At 41.8% G+C, this 17079-nt stretch overlaps 1 protein-coding gene across 7 annotated transcripts in view; it reads left to right on the forward strand.

Annotated features, from left to right (window-relative positions):
• The window catches only part of unc80 (unc-80 homolog (C. elegans)), a 338459-nt gene that overhangs the window by 121332 nt on the left and 200048 nt on the right, over positions 1 to 17079 (forward strand). For all 7 annotated transcript variants that reach the window (XM_087988742.1, XM_087988738.1, XM_087988739.1 and 4 more), the window contains 2 exons: positions 7672 to 7835; positions 9257 to 9355. In XM_087988742.1, the coding sequence (XP_087844868.1) occupies positions 7672 to 7835; positions 9257 to 9355 (263 nt within the window). The remainder of the gene's footprint in view (positions 1 to 7671; positions 7836 to 9256; positions 9356 to 17079) is intronic.

Raw genomic sequence — 17079 nt, forward strand, 5'->3', positions numbered from 1 at the left:
CTTAACAAATTCTTCTCCATCTAAACCCTTAACACTATAGCAGTCCCAGTCTATGTTTGAAAAGTTAAAATTCCCTACCATAACCACCCTATTATTCTTACAGATGACCGAGATCTCCTTACAAATTTGTTTCTCAATTTCCCCCTGACTATTAGGGGGTCTATAATACAATCCCAATAAGGTCTGCAATACAGGTTCAGAATGGGAGCCAGAATGGAAGTGGGCACCAGAGGCTATAAAGTGTAGAACTGAGGACAGGAATATGGAGGCGAGTCATGGGAGATAGAAAATGCATTGAGGGCAGGGACAAAACTTCAGAAAACTGAGGCATTGAGTGTGGGAGAAAAGCATGGAGAAATGTTCTTTAGTTCCGGTAGAATACACAAGTTTTTGTAGCAAACAGCTTTAAACTGAAATTCATGATGATGACTGAATATATTGTCACTTTTTGTTCATGATAATGAAATAGAGATAAAGTTAACTGTTTTAACCATAAATAGGGAATTACTGTATAGAACTGACACTTGTATAACACATTAGGGATACAGTTCCATGTGATTGATGTCATTGTACACATACTCAGGAGCAATTATTAGAATAGAAGTGCGGTTAACCCTTTACATCACACAACCTGATGCACAGGATTTAATTGAAGATGGGTGTAGGAGCCTGTATGTTTTCACCATGGCTTGTAGCAGAACTGTAACCACTGAGGATGATTGCATCCTACCTTTCCTTCATAGATTCTATCTCTTTTGCACTTGTAATGGGATTTGTTGGTTAGCCTCCAGCAAATGTAAAGATGATAGGATGCTAGGGCAGTTCACAAAATGTAGTATGTGGCTTGCTCCTAACCTGTTGCCATTCACATTCTAAGGCATGCTCTTTTCCAAATACAATCACTGGTAGGGAATCGATGTCCTGAAGCAATTAGGTCATGTAAATGACTCTTGGTAAATAAATTTAAAGAAAACTTTAACACTTATCGCACCACCCTGGTTGACACATGTAACTTTAAGCAACTACAAGAAGTCCCAGGCACTTATAGAAGCAAAGCAAGAGCTAGAAGAAAGCCTCCAACAACTAAACAAGAAGCAGTTAGTTATCTTTTTTAAATAACATTGGTGTTTTTAACGCACTGCAGAGTTGGAATATCATGCTGCTCAACATATGTTCAACTGTGTAAAGTTGTGAAGACGTTACCGAATGGTCCAAATAAAACTGCTGGCAAATGCTGATTGGCATTATGATATGACTGCTCTCCATCTCTCCATACTTCCAGCAGACCTTCACTGCATGCGGGCTAATGGGCCCAACAAAATGCCACCTGGGCAGATTCACTGCAAATGCCAGCCTAGCCCATAAAGTCCTTGTAGCACTTAAACAATGAAAATATTAATTCTGATTTTGTGTTGAAAATGTCTAAGATTGGGAAATTACTGTTAACATATGTTAGAACTGTTCATTTCTAATGTAAGTTTTTGTGTGGTCAGACTTTGTGGTGTTATAAGTAATTTGGGGGAGGCCTTGGTGAGATGGCATTGGTGATGGACTTGTAATCCAGAGACCCGGAAATGTTCTGGGGACCTGGGTTTGAATGGAATTTAAATTCAATAAAAATTTGGAATTAAAAGTCCAATGAATACATCGTTGTAAAAACTCATCTGGTTAACTAGAGAACTTTAGAGAAGGAAAGTTATTGTCCTTTTCAAACAGCTAACAAGTGCCATGAAGCCTCATGGCATCAGGTTGATCATGACCAAGGCTGAATACTACATACTGCCTCCTACTCGAATGATGAATTAGTGCTTTTCTGTGTTGAGCACCACTTGGAGGAAATATCAAGGGTGATACTTTGGGTGAGAGGATTCAAAGTCCTTCACTAAAAGTGTCACCATGATTGACCAAGTTCTGAGCAGGTTCAGTCCCGAAGGTCAAAGGTGGTGAGGGAACCAATGAAAGGGAAAACATGGTTACCCTCATTCTCACCAAGCTGCATTAAACTGTGCTTGACAGTACAGTATGCGTAATCATTGTACAATCCCTGTGAAGTCAAAGTCCTGTCTTCACATTGAGCATAGTTAGACACAAAAAAAACTGCAGATGCTGGAGTCCAAAATACACAGGCAGGTGGCTGGAAGAATGCAGCAGGTCAGGCAGCATCAGGAGGCAGAAATGTCAACGCTTCGGGTGTAACCATTCTTCAGGATTTCAGGAGTCCTGAAGAAGGGTTACAACAAAATGCCTACTTCTCCACCCCCTGATGCTGCCTGGCCTGCTGTGTTCTTCCAGCCTCCTGCCTGTTTATTTCACATTGAGCATACCTTCCATTGTGTTGCACAACACTATCACTGAGCATGGGGAGGCAATGGCCTAGTGGTATTATCACTATGCCATTAATCCAGAGATCCAGGTAATGTTCTGAGGACCTGGGTTCAAATCCCACCATAGCAAATGATGGAATTTGAATTCAATAAATATCTGGAATTAAGAATCGAGTGACCACTATAAATCCATTGCCAATTGTTGGAAAAAACCATCTGGTTCACTAATGTCCTTTAGGTAAGGAAGTCTGCCATCTTTACCTGGACTGGCCTACATGTGACTCCAGACCCACAGCAATGTGGTTGACTCTCAACTGCCCTCTGGGCAAATTAGGAATGGGCAATAAATGCTGCCTAGCCAGAGACACCCTCATCCTGTTACAGAATAAAGAAAAGATCTAGCAACTCTATGAGATGCTATGAACCATCAACAGCAGTAGTATCATACTGCAAAATCATGTCCCAGGACATCCATTACCATTACCATTAAATCTTGGATTAACTCTGGTTCTTTGAAAAGTGCCAGATCGCATGTAAGGAACAATACCAGATATATCTAAACATCAAGTATCCGGATGGTGAAGCTACAGCACAGGATTACTATGTGCCAGGCAGCATGTCCAGCTACTGAAAGGCAGGATAAAGCCATTCCACAACCAGATCAGATTGCGGGCATTGTTAGGTCAGCATTTATTGTCCAACCGTAATTGGCAGTTGGGTATAAGCCAATTTGTTGTGCGCCTGGAGTCACATATAGGTTAGATCAGATGAGGATTTTCTTCCATATATGTTAGATCAGGTAAGGATTTCCTTCCATATCGGTTATTAGTGAACCAGTTGGTATTTTGCTTACAATGTACAACAATGGTTTCATGATCACATTAAACCTTTAATACCAGATTGTCACTGAACATGAATTTCACCATCTGGCAAGATGGGATTCGAAACCATGTCCCTAACACATTAGTCTGAGATTCTGGAATAGTAGTGCAAGGGCATTACCACTGTGCCAATGCCACTCCACAAGAACTAAGCTCTCTGCAGTCTGGCCACATCCAGCCATGAATAGTGATGGACAATTAACAACTCAATGGAGGTGGAGACTACACAATTATGCCACTCCTCAATGACGTGGTTCCCAACATTTCTGTGCAAAAGATAAGTCTTCAGTGAGAAGTTCCAAGCAGATGATCCATAACAGGTCTCTCTCTGGATGTCCTCAGCATCACAGATATCAATTTTCAGCCCATTTGATTCACTCCAAGAAGCAGCTGAAGGTACTAGATACTGCAAAGGCCCTGAGCCCTGACAGTATTGTAACAAAAGTGCTGAAGGCATGTACTCCAGACCTGACTCTACCTTTAGCCAAGTTGGCATCTACCAGACTATGTGGAGAATTACCCAAATATATCCTATACATGAAAAGCAGGACAGATCCACCTGGCAAGTTAATACTCTCAGCTCCTGACATCATTGCCGAGTATTGGTTCAATAATGAACAAAGGAGCTAAATTCCAGAGATGAGGCGAGAGTGATTGCCCTTGACATCAGTTTCACAGTTGACCAGGTAAGGATTCAAGGAGCCTCATAAAAACTAGAATCAATTGGAATCAATAGAAAGTCCTCAGTGGGCTCAAATTATAACTGGCACATAGAAAGATGGTCATAATTGTTGGAAATCAGTCATTTCAACTCTAGGACACCTCTGGAGCAGTCCTTCAAGGTAGTGTCCTAGGCCCAATCATCTTCAACTGCTTCATCACTGAACTTCCCTCAAATTCAGAAATGGGGATGTTCACTGAAGGTTGTACAAAGTTCAATACTATTTCCATCTCCTCAGATACTGAAGCAGTCACAATGTTTAAATGCAGTAGGACCTGGATAATATCCATATTTGAGCTGACAAGTGGCAAGCAACATTTGTGCCACATGATGGCCATCCCCAAGAGAAAAGTATTTATCCACCATGCCTTGCCATCACTGACTCCTTCACAATCAATGTTTTGGGATTACCATTAATCAGAAATGATACTAGACTAGCCACATCAGAGGTTAGGAATCCAGCAATATTTAATGCGCTTCCTGACTCCCTAAATTTTACAGATAATGAGCAAGGCAAAAGTCAGGAGTGTGACTTTTGTTGGGGACGAACCAGACTCACAGTTGGTGTGTTGCTTCCCAGGTGCCAGGGTCTGTAGTGTCTCGGATCGTACCTTTTAGATCCGAAGGGAGAGGGTGACCAGCCCCAAGTCGTGGTCCATGTAGGTACCAATAACATAGATAGAAAGAGGGATAGGGATGTAAGGCAGGATTTCAGGGTTGAAACTGAGAGCTAGAACAAACAGAGTTGTTATCTCTGGTTCATTGCCCGGACCACGTGATAGCGAGGCAAGGAATAGGGAGAGATATCAGCTGAACACCTGGCTGCAAGGATGGTGCAGGAGGGAGGGTTTCAGGTACTTGGATAATTGGGGCTCATTCTCAGGAAGGTGGGACCTGTACAAACAGGACAGTCTTCATTTTAACCAGAGGGGTATTAATATCCTGGGTGGGAAATTTGCTGGCGCTATTTGGGTGGGTTTAAACTTGCTCAGCAGGGGCATGGGAACCTGAGGTGAAGTTGCAGAGCACAGGAGGATGAGAGTAGGGAGGACAGGGACAGGATTCAGGGTCACAGGAATATGCTGGCCGACAGTAAGCTGCTTTGAAGTGTGTCTACTTCAATGTCAGAAGTATCCGAAATAAGGTAGGTGAGCTCGCAGCATTGGTAGGTACCTGGGATCTCGATGTTGTGGCCATTTCGGAGACATGGGTAGAGCAGGGTGAGGAATGGATGTTGCAGGTTCCAGGGTTTAGATCTTTCATTAAGAACAGACAAGGTGGTAAAAGAGGGGGAGGTGTGGCCTTGTTAGTCAAGGATAGTATAACGGTGGCTGAAAGAACTTTTGACGAGGACTCGCCTACTAAGGCAGTGTGGGCTGAGGTTAGAAACAGGAGAGGAGAGGTGACACTGCTGGGAGTTTTTCATAGGCCTCTGCAGAGTTCTAAGGAGGTGGAGGAGAGGATTGGCAAACTTATTCTGGGTAGGAGCGAAAGGAACAGGATGGTCATTATGGGAGACTTTAACTTCCCCAACATTGACTGGAAATGCTATAACGCTAGTACATCGGATGGACTAGTTTTTGTCCAATGTGTACAGGAGGGCTTCCTGACACAGTATGTCGAAGAGCCGACAAGAGGGGAGGCCACACTGGATCTGGTGCTTCATAATGAACCAGGCCAGTTGTTTGATTTAGTTGTAAGTGAGCATTTTGGAGAGAGTGACCATAATTCAGATGGAAAGGGATAAGTACATGCCACAGGTCAAGAGTAATCAATGGGGAAAGGGCAATTATAATGCGATTAGGCAAGAATTAGGATGCATAGAATGGGGTAGCAAAATGCAGGGGATGCAGACAATGGAAATGTGGAGCTGGTTTAAGGAACAGATATTGCGTGTTCTTGATAGGTATGTCCCTGTCAGGGAGGAAGTGATAAGGTATGGGAACTGTGGTTTACTACAGAAATTGCATCTCTTGTTAAGCAGAAGAAGGAGGCTTTTGTGTTGATGAGACAAGATGATTCAGATGACACGATGGAGAGTTACAGATCAGCTAGGAAGGACTTAAAGAGAGAGTTAAGAAGAACAAAGAGAGGACACGAGCAGTCTTTAGCAAATAGAATAAAGGAGAACCCTAAAGCTTTCTGTAGGTATGTGAGGAATAAGAGGATGATTAGGGTAGGAATTGGGCCAGTCAAAGGCAGAAGTGAGAAGTTGAATGTGGATCCTGTAGAGATCGGAGAGGTGCTAAACGAGCATTTCTCATTGGTTTTCACTCAGGAAAAGGAGAATATTTTAGAGGAGAAGAATGAGTTATGAGATATTAGACTAGAAAGGATCGAGGTTAGTTATGAACAGGGTTATCAATTCTAGAAGGAGTGAAAGTATTCAAGTCCCCTGGGCCGGATGGGATTTATCCAAGGATTCTCTGGGAAGCTAGGGAGGAGATAGCAGAGCCTTTGACTTTGATATTTGAGTCATCATTGTCTACAGGTTTAGTACCAGAGGACTGGAAGATTACCAATATTGTGCCTTGTTCAAGAAGTGCAGAGGGGTCTTGGAGTCCATGTACATAGATCCCTGAAAGTTGCCACCCAGGTTGATAGTGCTGTTAAGAAGGCATACGGTGTGTTAGGTTTCATTGGTAGAGGGATTGAGTTCTGGAGCACAATATTATGGTGCAACTATACACCATAGTGCAGCCACACTTGGAGTATTGTGTACAGTTCTGGTCGCCATATTTCGGGAAGGATGTGGAAGCATTGGAAAAGGTACAAAGGAGATTTACCAGGATGTTGCCTGGTCTGGAAGGAAGGTCTTACAAGGTAAGGTTGAGACTCTTGGGTCTGTTCTCATTGGAAAGAAGAAGGCTAAGAGGGGATTTGATAGAGACATACAAGATGATCAGAGGATTAGATAGGATAGATAGTGGATGATGACGTCAGCTTGTACGAGGAGGCATAGCTACAAATTGAGGGGTGATAGATTTTAGACAGATGTCAGAGGCAGGTTCTTTACTCAGAGAGTGGTAAGGACGTGGAATGCCCTACCTGCCAATGTAGTTAACTCAGCCACATTAGGGAGATTTAAACAATCCTTGGATAAGCACATGGATGATGATGGGATAGTGTAGGAGGACGTGCTGAGAATAGTACACAGGTCGGTGCAACATCGAGAGCTGAAGGGCCTGTTCTGCACTATATTGTTCTATGCTCTATGTGATGGAATACTCTCCACTTGCTAGAATTAGTTCAGCTGCAACAAATCTCGATGAGTTTGACATCATGTAAGACAAAGTTTGATTCTCATCACAACCACAAATATGCATTTTCTCTACCATTGCCACTCTTTAGCAGCTGTATCTACCATCAGAACAACAGCATGTACTATTATCATTTAGGGTCCAGTCATTGCCACTTACTACTTAACTCACAATTTTATGCCTCATTTTTAGCATCTACTATTTGTTTTTTATTTGTTGTCCATAGAACGCAATAATGCTGCATGTTAGATGAAGGATTACTTCCAGCAGCAGGGAATTGCTAACTATCATCATTAGAACATGAGGCAAAATGCAAGTATAGTTAAAACAGTCCAGCTTTGGGAGATCGTTGCAAGGGTTTAGTGACTTTAATTTGAAGAGTGCACTTAAAAGGCACAAGAGTAAGTGCAATCAACTCATCTGAGCATTCATTAATCTTTAATACGCTGATACAAACAGCTGTTATGATTTTCTTTGTTTATCAGGGGCTGTATTGTGACATCCGTCAACTTGTTCAATTCATCAAAGAGGCCCATGGGAATGTTTTTAGAAGGGTGGCACTAAGTGCTCTCCTTGATAGTGCAGACAAGGTAACACCAGGCAAGAAACCTGAAGAAACTGAAGAAAAAAAAGTGTCAGTCAGCAAAAGGTATGTGATAGTTACAGCTTCAGTTTGATTGATATTTTTATGACTGTGTGCTTCTTTAACTAATCATGCAATTATATTTTAAAGAGGCAAATTAAACAAATTCTTACTACATCTTGTTTTTGTGAGAGAGAAGCAGAGGAGGTGTTGTGCATCAGTACAGTGACATTGCATGTATAACTGAGTTACATGATCATTGTACTTCGTAATTCCCAGAGACTTCTTCTGTTGCTACTCTGCCCCATTAAAATCAGCATGTGGAGTAGCCGGTGTTGGGCTGGGGTGGACAAAATTAAAAATCACACAACACCAGGCTATAGTCCAACAGGTTTATTTGGAAGCACTAACTTTCGGAGCGCTGCACCTTCATCAGCCACCTGAATGGCAGAGGAGACTCAATGGGTTGAATGGCCTAATTTCTGCTCCTATGTCTTCTGGTCTTATTATCATGAGTATTAGTGAAGTAGAATATTACCCATTACTTTACAAATTTTACTTTGTGCTTGATTATTGGCATCATAATAATGTAATTGCATCTTAGATACTATATAAGAAGCAGCCTTTACCTATTCTCCTATTGGTATCCCTTGGCTGCTCACAGAACTGTGCATTTGAGTCCATTCACAAGTTGTGTTATGCAACTCAGCAGAAACTCTGGTTCAATTTTCTTATTAAATTCATTGACAAAGATTATCAATGGCTTGAAACACAAGCAGTAATTCTTCTGGGTCCTAACTAAAACTTGCCATCCAATATTACCCATTTGTTCTAACTTAACCAAACCTCAATTAGTGCTAACATATTACCTTCAATTCCATGACCCCTAATATTTGTCTAACCTCTTGATTAGCACCTTCTCAGAAGATACAAAAGCTTAAACACATAAACCAACAGGTTCTTCCCCACTGCTATCAGAGTTCTGAATGGACATTTCAAATTTCAAATCTAATGTTGATCTCGCTTTTTCTACACCTTCCTTGCAGCCGTAACTTTGTGTTCCTCACTCTGTTCAATCACCCTACGATCTTTGTGTCTTTGTATGGTATGATCTGCCTGTACAACACACAAAACAAGTTCAGTGAAATAATAAATCCAACAAAATTAGTTATTTCTATGACATTCATTGGTTCCTCCTTACTGAACTGTTAGTGGCAACCTCAAAACAAAATTCAATAAATTTCTCAAGCAGAGATCCTTGTGGTACCCCACGATTTCAACCTAGTAATGTGCTCGTGGCACGTGTATCTGTAAGGTATCCATCGATCCGTGATCCATGCTGATATATTGCTTCCAGCCCCATTAGCCCTGATTTTGTGTTGTAACCTTTTGTGTGACATTGTGCTGAATAGGTTTTGAACGTCCGAATACATCGTGCCCTCAGTTTGTATTTGTGTGTGGTAATTTTGAGTTTGGTCGATTTGCAGAGTTGAAGGAGGATTAAGCACTGATAAAGCTCAGGCCTCAGCGGCACCAGATGAATGCCGAAGTCTTGTCTCCAGTCGTCCTCCTCAGACTCCAGAGCAGTGAGTGATATCAACTTGCTTACATTTCTTTCCTTATACCCCGCATACCAGAGCAGTATCCCAAAGGTAGAATGTTCCTTTCAGGTATTTCTAATGCTTTATTGCTTGCTCATATCCAATTTTATTTTGTTCTTTTCATGTGAAAGAACATTCTATTATTTCACATATTTTCTCTCGGGTCATCGAGGTGAACCGCATTGAGACAGACTCTTTGACCCAACTTGCTCATGCCGCCCAGTTTTCACAATTAAACTAGTTCCATTGGCCTGCATTTGGTCCATATCGCTTCATACTTATCCCATCCATGTACCTGTCCAAATATTTCATACATGACAAAATTATACTCACCTCCACCACTACCTCTGGCAGTCCATTCTAGACACTCACCATCTTCTGTGTGAAACAAAATGGTTCTCTGGGCCCTTTTGTGTCTCTCCCCTCTCACGTTAAACCTATGTCTTCTAGTTTTAGGCTCCCTACAATGGTGAAATGCTGCTGGCTCTCTAACTTATGTTTGCCTCTCATGATTATATAGAGTTCTATAAGGTCACCCCTCAGTCTCCTACACTCCAGAGAAAAATGTCGCAGCCCATCCACTCTCTCCTTATAACTCAATTACAGAGTCATAAAGTCACAGAGATGTACAGCACAAAAACAGACCCTTCGGTCCAACTCGTCCATGCCAACCAGACATCCCAACACAATCTTGTCCCACCTGCCAGTACCTGGCCCATATCCCTCCAAACCCTTCCTATTCATATACTTCTCCAGATACCTTTTAAATGTTGCAATTGTACCAGCCTCCACCACTTCCTCTGGCAGCTCATCCCATACACATACCACCCTCTGCGTGAAAAAGTTGCCCCTTAGGTCTCTTTTATATCTTTCCCGTCTCACCCTAACCTATATCTTCTCATTCTGGACTCTCCCACCTCAGGGAAAAAATATTAACTATTTATCCTATTCATGCCCCTCATGATTTTATAAACCTCTATAAGGTCATCCCTCAGCCTCCGATGCTCCAGGGAAAACAGCCCCAGCCTATTCAACCTCTCCCTATAGCTCAAATCCTCCAACCCTGGCAACATCCTTGTAAATTATTTTCTGAACCCTTTCAAGTTTCACATCTTTCCAATAGGAACGAGATCAGAATTGCATGCAATATTCCAACAGTGGCCAAACCAATGTCCTGTACAGCTGCAACATGACCTCCCAACTCCTGTACTCAATATTCTGACCAATAAAGGAAAGCAAACAAAATGCCTTCTTCACTATCCTATCTACCTGTGACTCCACTTTCAAGGAGCTATGAACCTTTACTCCAAGGTCTCTTTGTTCAGCAACACTCCCTAGGACCTTATCATTAAGTGTATAAGTCCTGCTAAGATTTGCTTTCCCAAAATGCAGCACCTCGCATTTATCTAAATTAAACTCCATCTGCCACTTCTCAGCTCATTGGCCCATCTCATCAATATCCTGTTGTAATCTGAATTAACCTTTTTCGCTGTCCATTACACCTCCAATTTTGGGTTCCTCTGCAAACTTACTAACTATATCTCTTATGCTCACATCCAAATCATTTATACAAATGATGAAAAGTAGTGGACCCAGCACCGATCCTTGTGGCACACCACTGGTCACAGGCCTCCAGTCTGAAAAACAGCCCTCCACCACCACCCTCTGTCTTCTACCTTTGATCCAGTTCTGTATCCAAATGGCTAGTTCTCCCTGTATTCCATGAGATCTAACCTTGCTAAGCAGTCTCCCATGGGGAACCTTGTCAAACACCTTGCTAAAGTTGAAACTTTATTGCTGGAACAGCACAGCAGGTCAGGCAGCATCCAGGGAACAGGAGATTCGACGTTTCGGGCACAGGCCCTTCTTCAGGAAGAAGGGCCTGTGCCCGAAACGTCGAATCTCCTGTTCCCTGGATGCTGCCTGACCTGCTGTGCTGTTCAGCAATAAAGTTTCAACTTTGATCTCCAGCATCTGCAGACCTCACTTTCTCCTCGAAGAAACACCTTGCTAAAGTCCATTTAGATCACATCTACCACTCTGCCCTCATCAAGCTTCTTTGTTACTTCTTCAAAAAACTCAATCAAGTTGTGAGACATGATTTCCCATGCACAAAGCCATGTTGACTATCCCTGATCAGTCCTTGCCTTTCCAAATAAATGTACATCCTGACCGTCAGGATTCCCTCCAACAACTTGCCCACCATGTCAAACTCACTCATCTATTCTTCCCTAGTTTTTCCTTACCTCTTTTCTTAAACAGTGGCACCAGGTTTGCCAACCTCCAGTCTTCCGGCACCTCACCTGTGACTATCAATAATGCAAATGTCTCAGCAAGGAGCCCAGCAATCACTTCCCCAGCTTGCCACAAAGTTCTAGGGTACACCTATCAGGTCCTGTAGATTTATTCACCTTTAGCCATTTCAAGACATCCAGCACTTCCTTCTCTGTAATATGGACATTTTTCAGGATGTCACCAACTATTTCCCTACATTCTATATCTGCCATGTCGTTTTCCATAGTAAATACTGATGCAAAATACTCATTTAGTATCTCCCCCATCTCCTGTGGCTCCACACAAAGGCCTTCTTGTTGATCTTTGAGGGGCGCTATTCTCTCCCTAGTTACCCTTTTGTCCTTATGTATTTGTAAAAACCCTTTGGATTCTCCTTAACTCTATTTGCCAAAGCTATCTCATTTCCCCTTTTTGCCCTCCTGATTTCCTTCTTAAGTACACTCCTACTTCCTTTCCAAATAAATGTACATCCTGACCGTCAGTTGCAGTTGTATAAGACTCTGGTACGGCCGCATCTGGAATATTGTGTGCAGTTTTGGTCGCCATACTATAGGAAGGATGTGGAGGCATTGGAACGGGTGCAGAGGAGGTTTACCAGGATGTTGCCTGGTATGGAAGGAAAATCGTATGAGGAAAGACTGAGGCACTTGGGGCTGTTTTCACTAGAGAAAAGAAGGTTTAGGGGTGACTTGATTGAGGTGTACAAGATGATTAGGGGGTTAGATAGGGTCGACAGTATGAACCTTTTCCCGCGTATTGAGTCGGGTATTACAAGGGGGCATAGCTTTAAATTAAGGGGGGGTAGATATAGGACTGATGTTAGGGGTAGGTTCTTCACTCAGCGAGTCGTTAGTTCATGGAATGCCCTGCCAGTAACAGTGGTGGACTCTCCCTCTTTATGGGCATTTAAGAGGGCATTGGATAGGTATATGGAGGATAGTGGGTTAGTGTAGTTTTAGGTGGGCTTGGATCGGCGCAACATCGAGGGCCCAAGGGCCTGTACTGCGCTGTATTCTTCTATGTTCTATGTTCTATGTTCCTTTATACTCTTCTAAGGATTCACTCGATCTATCCTGTCTATACCTGACATATGCTTCCTTCTAACCAAAACCTCAATTTCTTTAGTCATTCAGCATTCCCTATACCTACCAGCCTTTCCTTTCACCCTAACAGGAATATACTTTCTCTGGACTTTCATTATCTCATTTCTGAAGGCTTCCCATTTTCCAGCCGTCCCTTTACCTGCGAACATCTGCACCCAATCAGCTTTTGAAAGTTCTTGCCTAATACCGTCAAAATTGGCCTTTCTCCAATTTAGAACTTCAACTTTTAGATCTGGTCCAGCCTTTTCCATCACTATTTTAAACCTAATAGAATTATGGTCGCTGGCCCCAAAGTGCTCCCCCACTGACACCTCAGTCACCTGCCCTGCCTTATTTCCCAAGAATAGGTCAAGTTTTGCATCTTCTCTAGGTAGGTACATCCACATATTGAATCAAAATATTTTCTTGTACACATTTAACAAATTCCTCTCCATCTAAGCCATTAAAACTATGGCAGTCCCAGTCTATGTTTGGAAAGTTAAAATCCCCTACCATAACCACCCTATTATTCCTACAGATAATTGAAATCCCCTTACAAATTTGTTTCTGAATTTCCCTCTGACTATTAGGGGGTCTATAATACAATCCCAATAAGGTGATTATCCCTTTCTTATTTCTTAGTTCCACCCAAATAATTTCCCTGGACATATTTCCAAGCATGGTTAGAGTGGTGCTGGAAAAGCACAACAGGTCAGGCAGCATCTGAAGAGCAGGAAGATCAACATTTCGGGCAAAAGCTCTTCATAAAGAATGAGGCAGGGAGCCTTCAGGGTGGAGAGATATTCCCAGACATATCCTCCCTCAGTACAGTTGTAATGCTATCCCTTATCAAAAACATCACTCCCCCTCTTCTCTTCCCTCCCTTTCTATTCTTCCTATAGCATTTGTATCCTAGAACATTAAGCTGCCAGTCCTGGCCATCCCTGAGCCATGTTTCTGTAATTGCTATGATATCCCAGTCCCATGTTCCTAACCATGCCCTGAGTTCATCTGCCTTCCCTGTTCGGCCTCTTGATTTGAAATAAATGCAGTTTATCAGTCCGACCTTGTACTCTGCTTTGTCCCTGCCTACCCTAACTGTTTGACTCACCTTTGTTCTCAACTGTACCAGTCTCAGATTGAAATCTTTCCTCATTATCTCCATGGGTTCCCCCCCACCCCCACAATCTTACTGGTTTAAATCTTCCCAAGCAGCTCTAGCAAATCTCCCTGCCAGTATATTATTCCCCTTCCAATTTAGGTATAATCTGTCCTTCTTGTATAGGTCACTTCTACCCCAAAAGAGATTCAAATGATCCAAAAATGTGAATCCTTCTCCCATACATCAGCTCCTCAGCCATGCATTCATCTGCTCTATCCTCCTATTCCTGCCCTCACTAGCTCATAGCATTGGGAGTAATCCAGATACTACTACTCTTGAGGACCTTCTTTTTAAATTCCGACCTAACTGTCTGTAATCTCCCTTCAGAATCTCAACCTTTTCCCTTCCTATGTCATTGGTTCCAATGTGTACAATGACCTTCTGCTGGCCCCTCTCCCCCTTGAGAATATTCTGCACCCTCTCTGAGACATCCTTGATCCTGGCACCGGGGAAGCAACACACCATTCTGATTTTTCACTGCTGGCCACAGAAATGTCTGTCTGTACCTTGGGTTAGAGAGTCCCCTAACACAATCAATCACTTGGAACCCGACGTACCTCTCATTACATTAGAGCCAGTCTTAATACCAGAAACTTGGCTGTTCGTGCTACATTCCCCTGAGAATCCATCATGCCCTACATTTTCCAAAACAGCGTACCTGTTTGAAATGGGGATAGCCACAGAAGACTCATGCACTATCTGCCTGCCTCTCTTACCTTTCCTGGAGTTAAACCATCTATGTGACTGTATCTGTGATTTTCCCCCTTCCTATAACTGCCATCCATCACACCCCCTTGGTCTTGTTAATTCCTCATTGCCTCTAACTGCCTCTCCAACGATCCATTTGGTCTGATAGGATTTGCAACCAATGGCATTTATTGCAGATATAATCCTCAGTAACTCGTAAACTCTCCCTGAACCCCCGCACCTGACAAGAAGAGCATATCACTCTACTAAAGGCCACTTTTCTTCTTTCAATATAAGACCCAGAAAATATTCCTCTACAAAACACTGCTCCAGGTTAAATTAATACTTATGGCTTATATTTTAAGTTTAATCAAGAGACATAGCTCAATAAAATTCTTTCAGTCCGGGTAGCATCCTAGTAAATCTTTTTTCCACTCTTTCTAGTTTAGTGATATCAATATCAATAACATCTGCAGGAGTGAGATTTATACAAGATGTATGCTGCACTGTATCTGAATAAAAGTTTTGCTTTATTTTTATATTTGCATTTGGCTTAAAAAGCATGGTTGTTGAGGTAAATGATCACTCATGTAATAATGTTTGGTTTGACTTAATAATATGTGAAAATTGGGGGTGTTGTTGATAGTGAGGAGGATGGTGTCAGATTACAGCCTAATATCGATCAGCTGGTAAATTTGGTATAGCGAGGGCAGATGGAATGTAATCCTGATAAGTGTGAGATGATGCATTTTGGGAGGTCTAATAAGGGAAGGATTTGCACAGTGAGCAGTGTACTGAGGAACAAAAGGACTTTGCTGTACGAGTCCGTAGATCCCTGAAGGTGTCAGCACAGGTAGACAGGATAGTGAAGATGGCTTTTGGGATGTTTGTTTTCGTTAGCAGGTATATGGAATACAGAAACAAGAATATCTTGTTACAAATTTATGAAACACTGGTTCGGCAACTGATGAAATACTGAGTGCTGTTCTGTTCGCCACACTGTCAGAAGGTTGTTGCCTGGCTTGAGAAGTCTCCATAATTAGGAGAGACTGCATGGTCTGGGTTTGTTTTCCTTAGGGCAGAGGAGGCTGAGCGGGTATCTGATTGAGATGGACAAAGTTATGAAAGGCATAGACAGAGTAGATCATGAGAATCTCTTCCCATGGCATGCTTGTCTACGACCAGAGGGCACAAGGTTAAGGTGAGGGGTCCATGGTTTAGAAAAGATCTGAGAAAATATAATTTTACCCAATGGGTGGTAGATATATGGGAATGTGCTGCCTGAGAGGATGGCAGAGGATGCTACCCTCACAGCATTTAAGAAGCATCTGGATGAACACTTAAAATGTCAGGCTATGAACTAAGTGCAGGTAAATGGGATTAGTGTGTTTGCTGTTTGTTGGTCGGTGTCAATATGGTGGGCCAAAAGGCCTATTTCTATGTTGTATGAGTCCACGACTCTAATAACTATTTAAATATGACTATAACTGTTGAAGTGCACTTTGCCAGCAACCTGTCTATGAGAGGTACTGTAAGGTCTGTAGACTTCACCTGGAGGTCTGAAGCCATGCCTTCTACCTGTAATAATAGAACAAATTACTCTGAGGATGGTTCATGTGTGGAATGAACATCCCAAAGAAGTGGTGGATGTGGGTATAACATTTAAAAGACATTTGGACAAGTGTATGATTAGGAATGTTTTGGAGGGATATGGGCCAGGAGGTGGGACTAGGTTGGAATTATGTTCAGCATGAACTGGTTGGTCTAAAAGATCTGTTTCCTTGCTGTATGACTATGACTATGACTCTACAACTCTGAATACAGATGGAATGTAATTTAAGGGATCGAATGAGATACATTAGGAAAGAAAACTGATGGAATGCAGCTATACAGCTCATATTTTTATGTTCATACCTAAAAAAAGTGGTAAAAAAGTTAAAGAAACAATGCAAGTTTTATTTGTTGATCTTTGACATAACTAAACAATAATGTTGCTGTTAGTATTACAATTGTTTTATGTTGAACTCACTCATTCCTCAGCTATACTTGTATCTATTATAATTAGCAAAATATTTATTTTTAGATCAATTCCTCTGCAAACCCCTTGTTTAGTCTATAAGTTTGAATCCTCCATTATGTCTTAGACCTCCTTGATTATTGATATAAAGAAATGTAACTTTCTTTTTTATTGTTACTATCGCATTATAGTATACATCAACATGCATTCCCCATGTTCTTTCATACATACAAATAAGATACTAACTTAAGTGATCAGTGGCATTATTTACCACACCGAGCTTAAATCTAACAATGCAATGATCACAGTTTCCCAGATGTTTGCCTTCACATGAAGAACAAATATCTAATTAAATTCATATATTGTATTACATCAAATAACTAATCATTAATGCTCTCCCAACCAGATGAATTAAAAAAAAACAAGCATAACAACTCATTTGTTATTAACAAATAATTCATTTTTT

This window comes from Chiloscyllium plagiosum, unplaced genomic scaffold (assembly GCF_037043375.1).
Source record: "Chiloscyllium plagiosum isolate Xiang-an unplaced genomic scaffold, Cpla_swu_hap1 HiC_scaffold_7, whole genome shotgun sequence".
Taxonomy (NCBI): Eukaryota; Metazoa; Chordata; class Chondrichthyes; order Orectolobiformes; family Hemiscylliidae; genus Chiloscyllium; species Chiloscyllium plagiosum.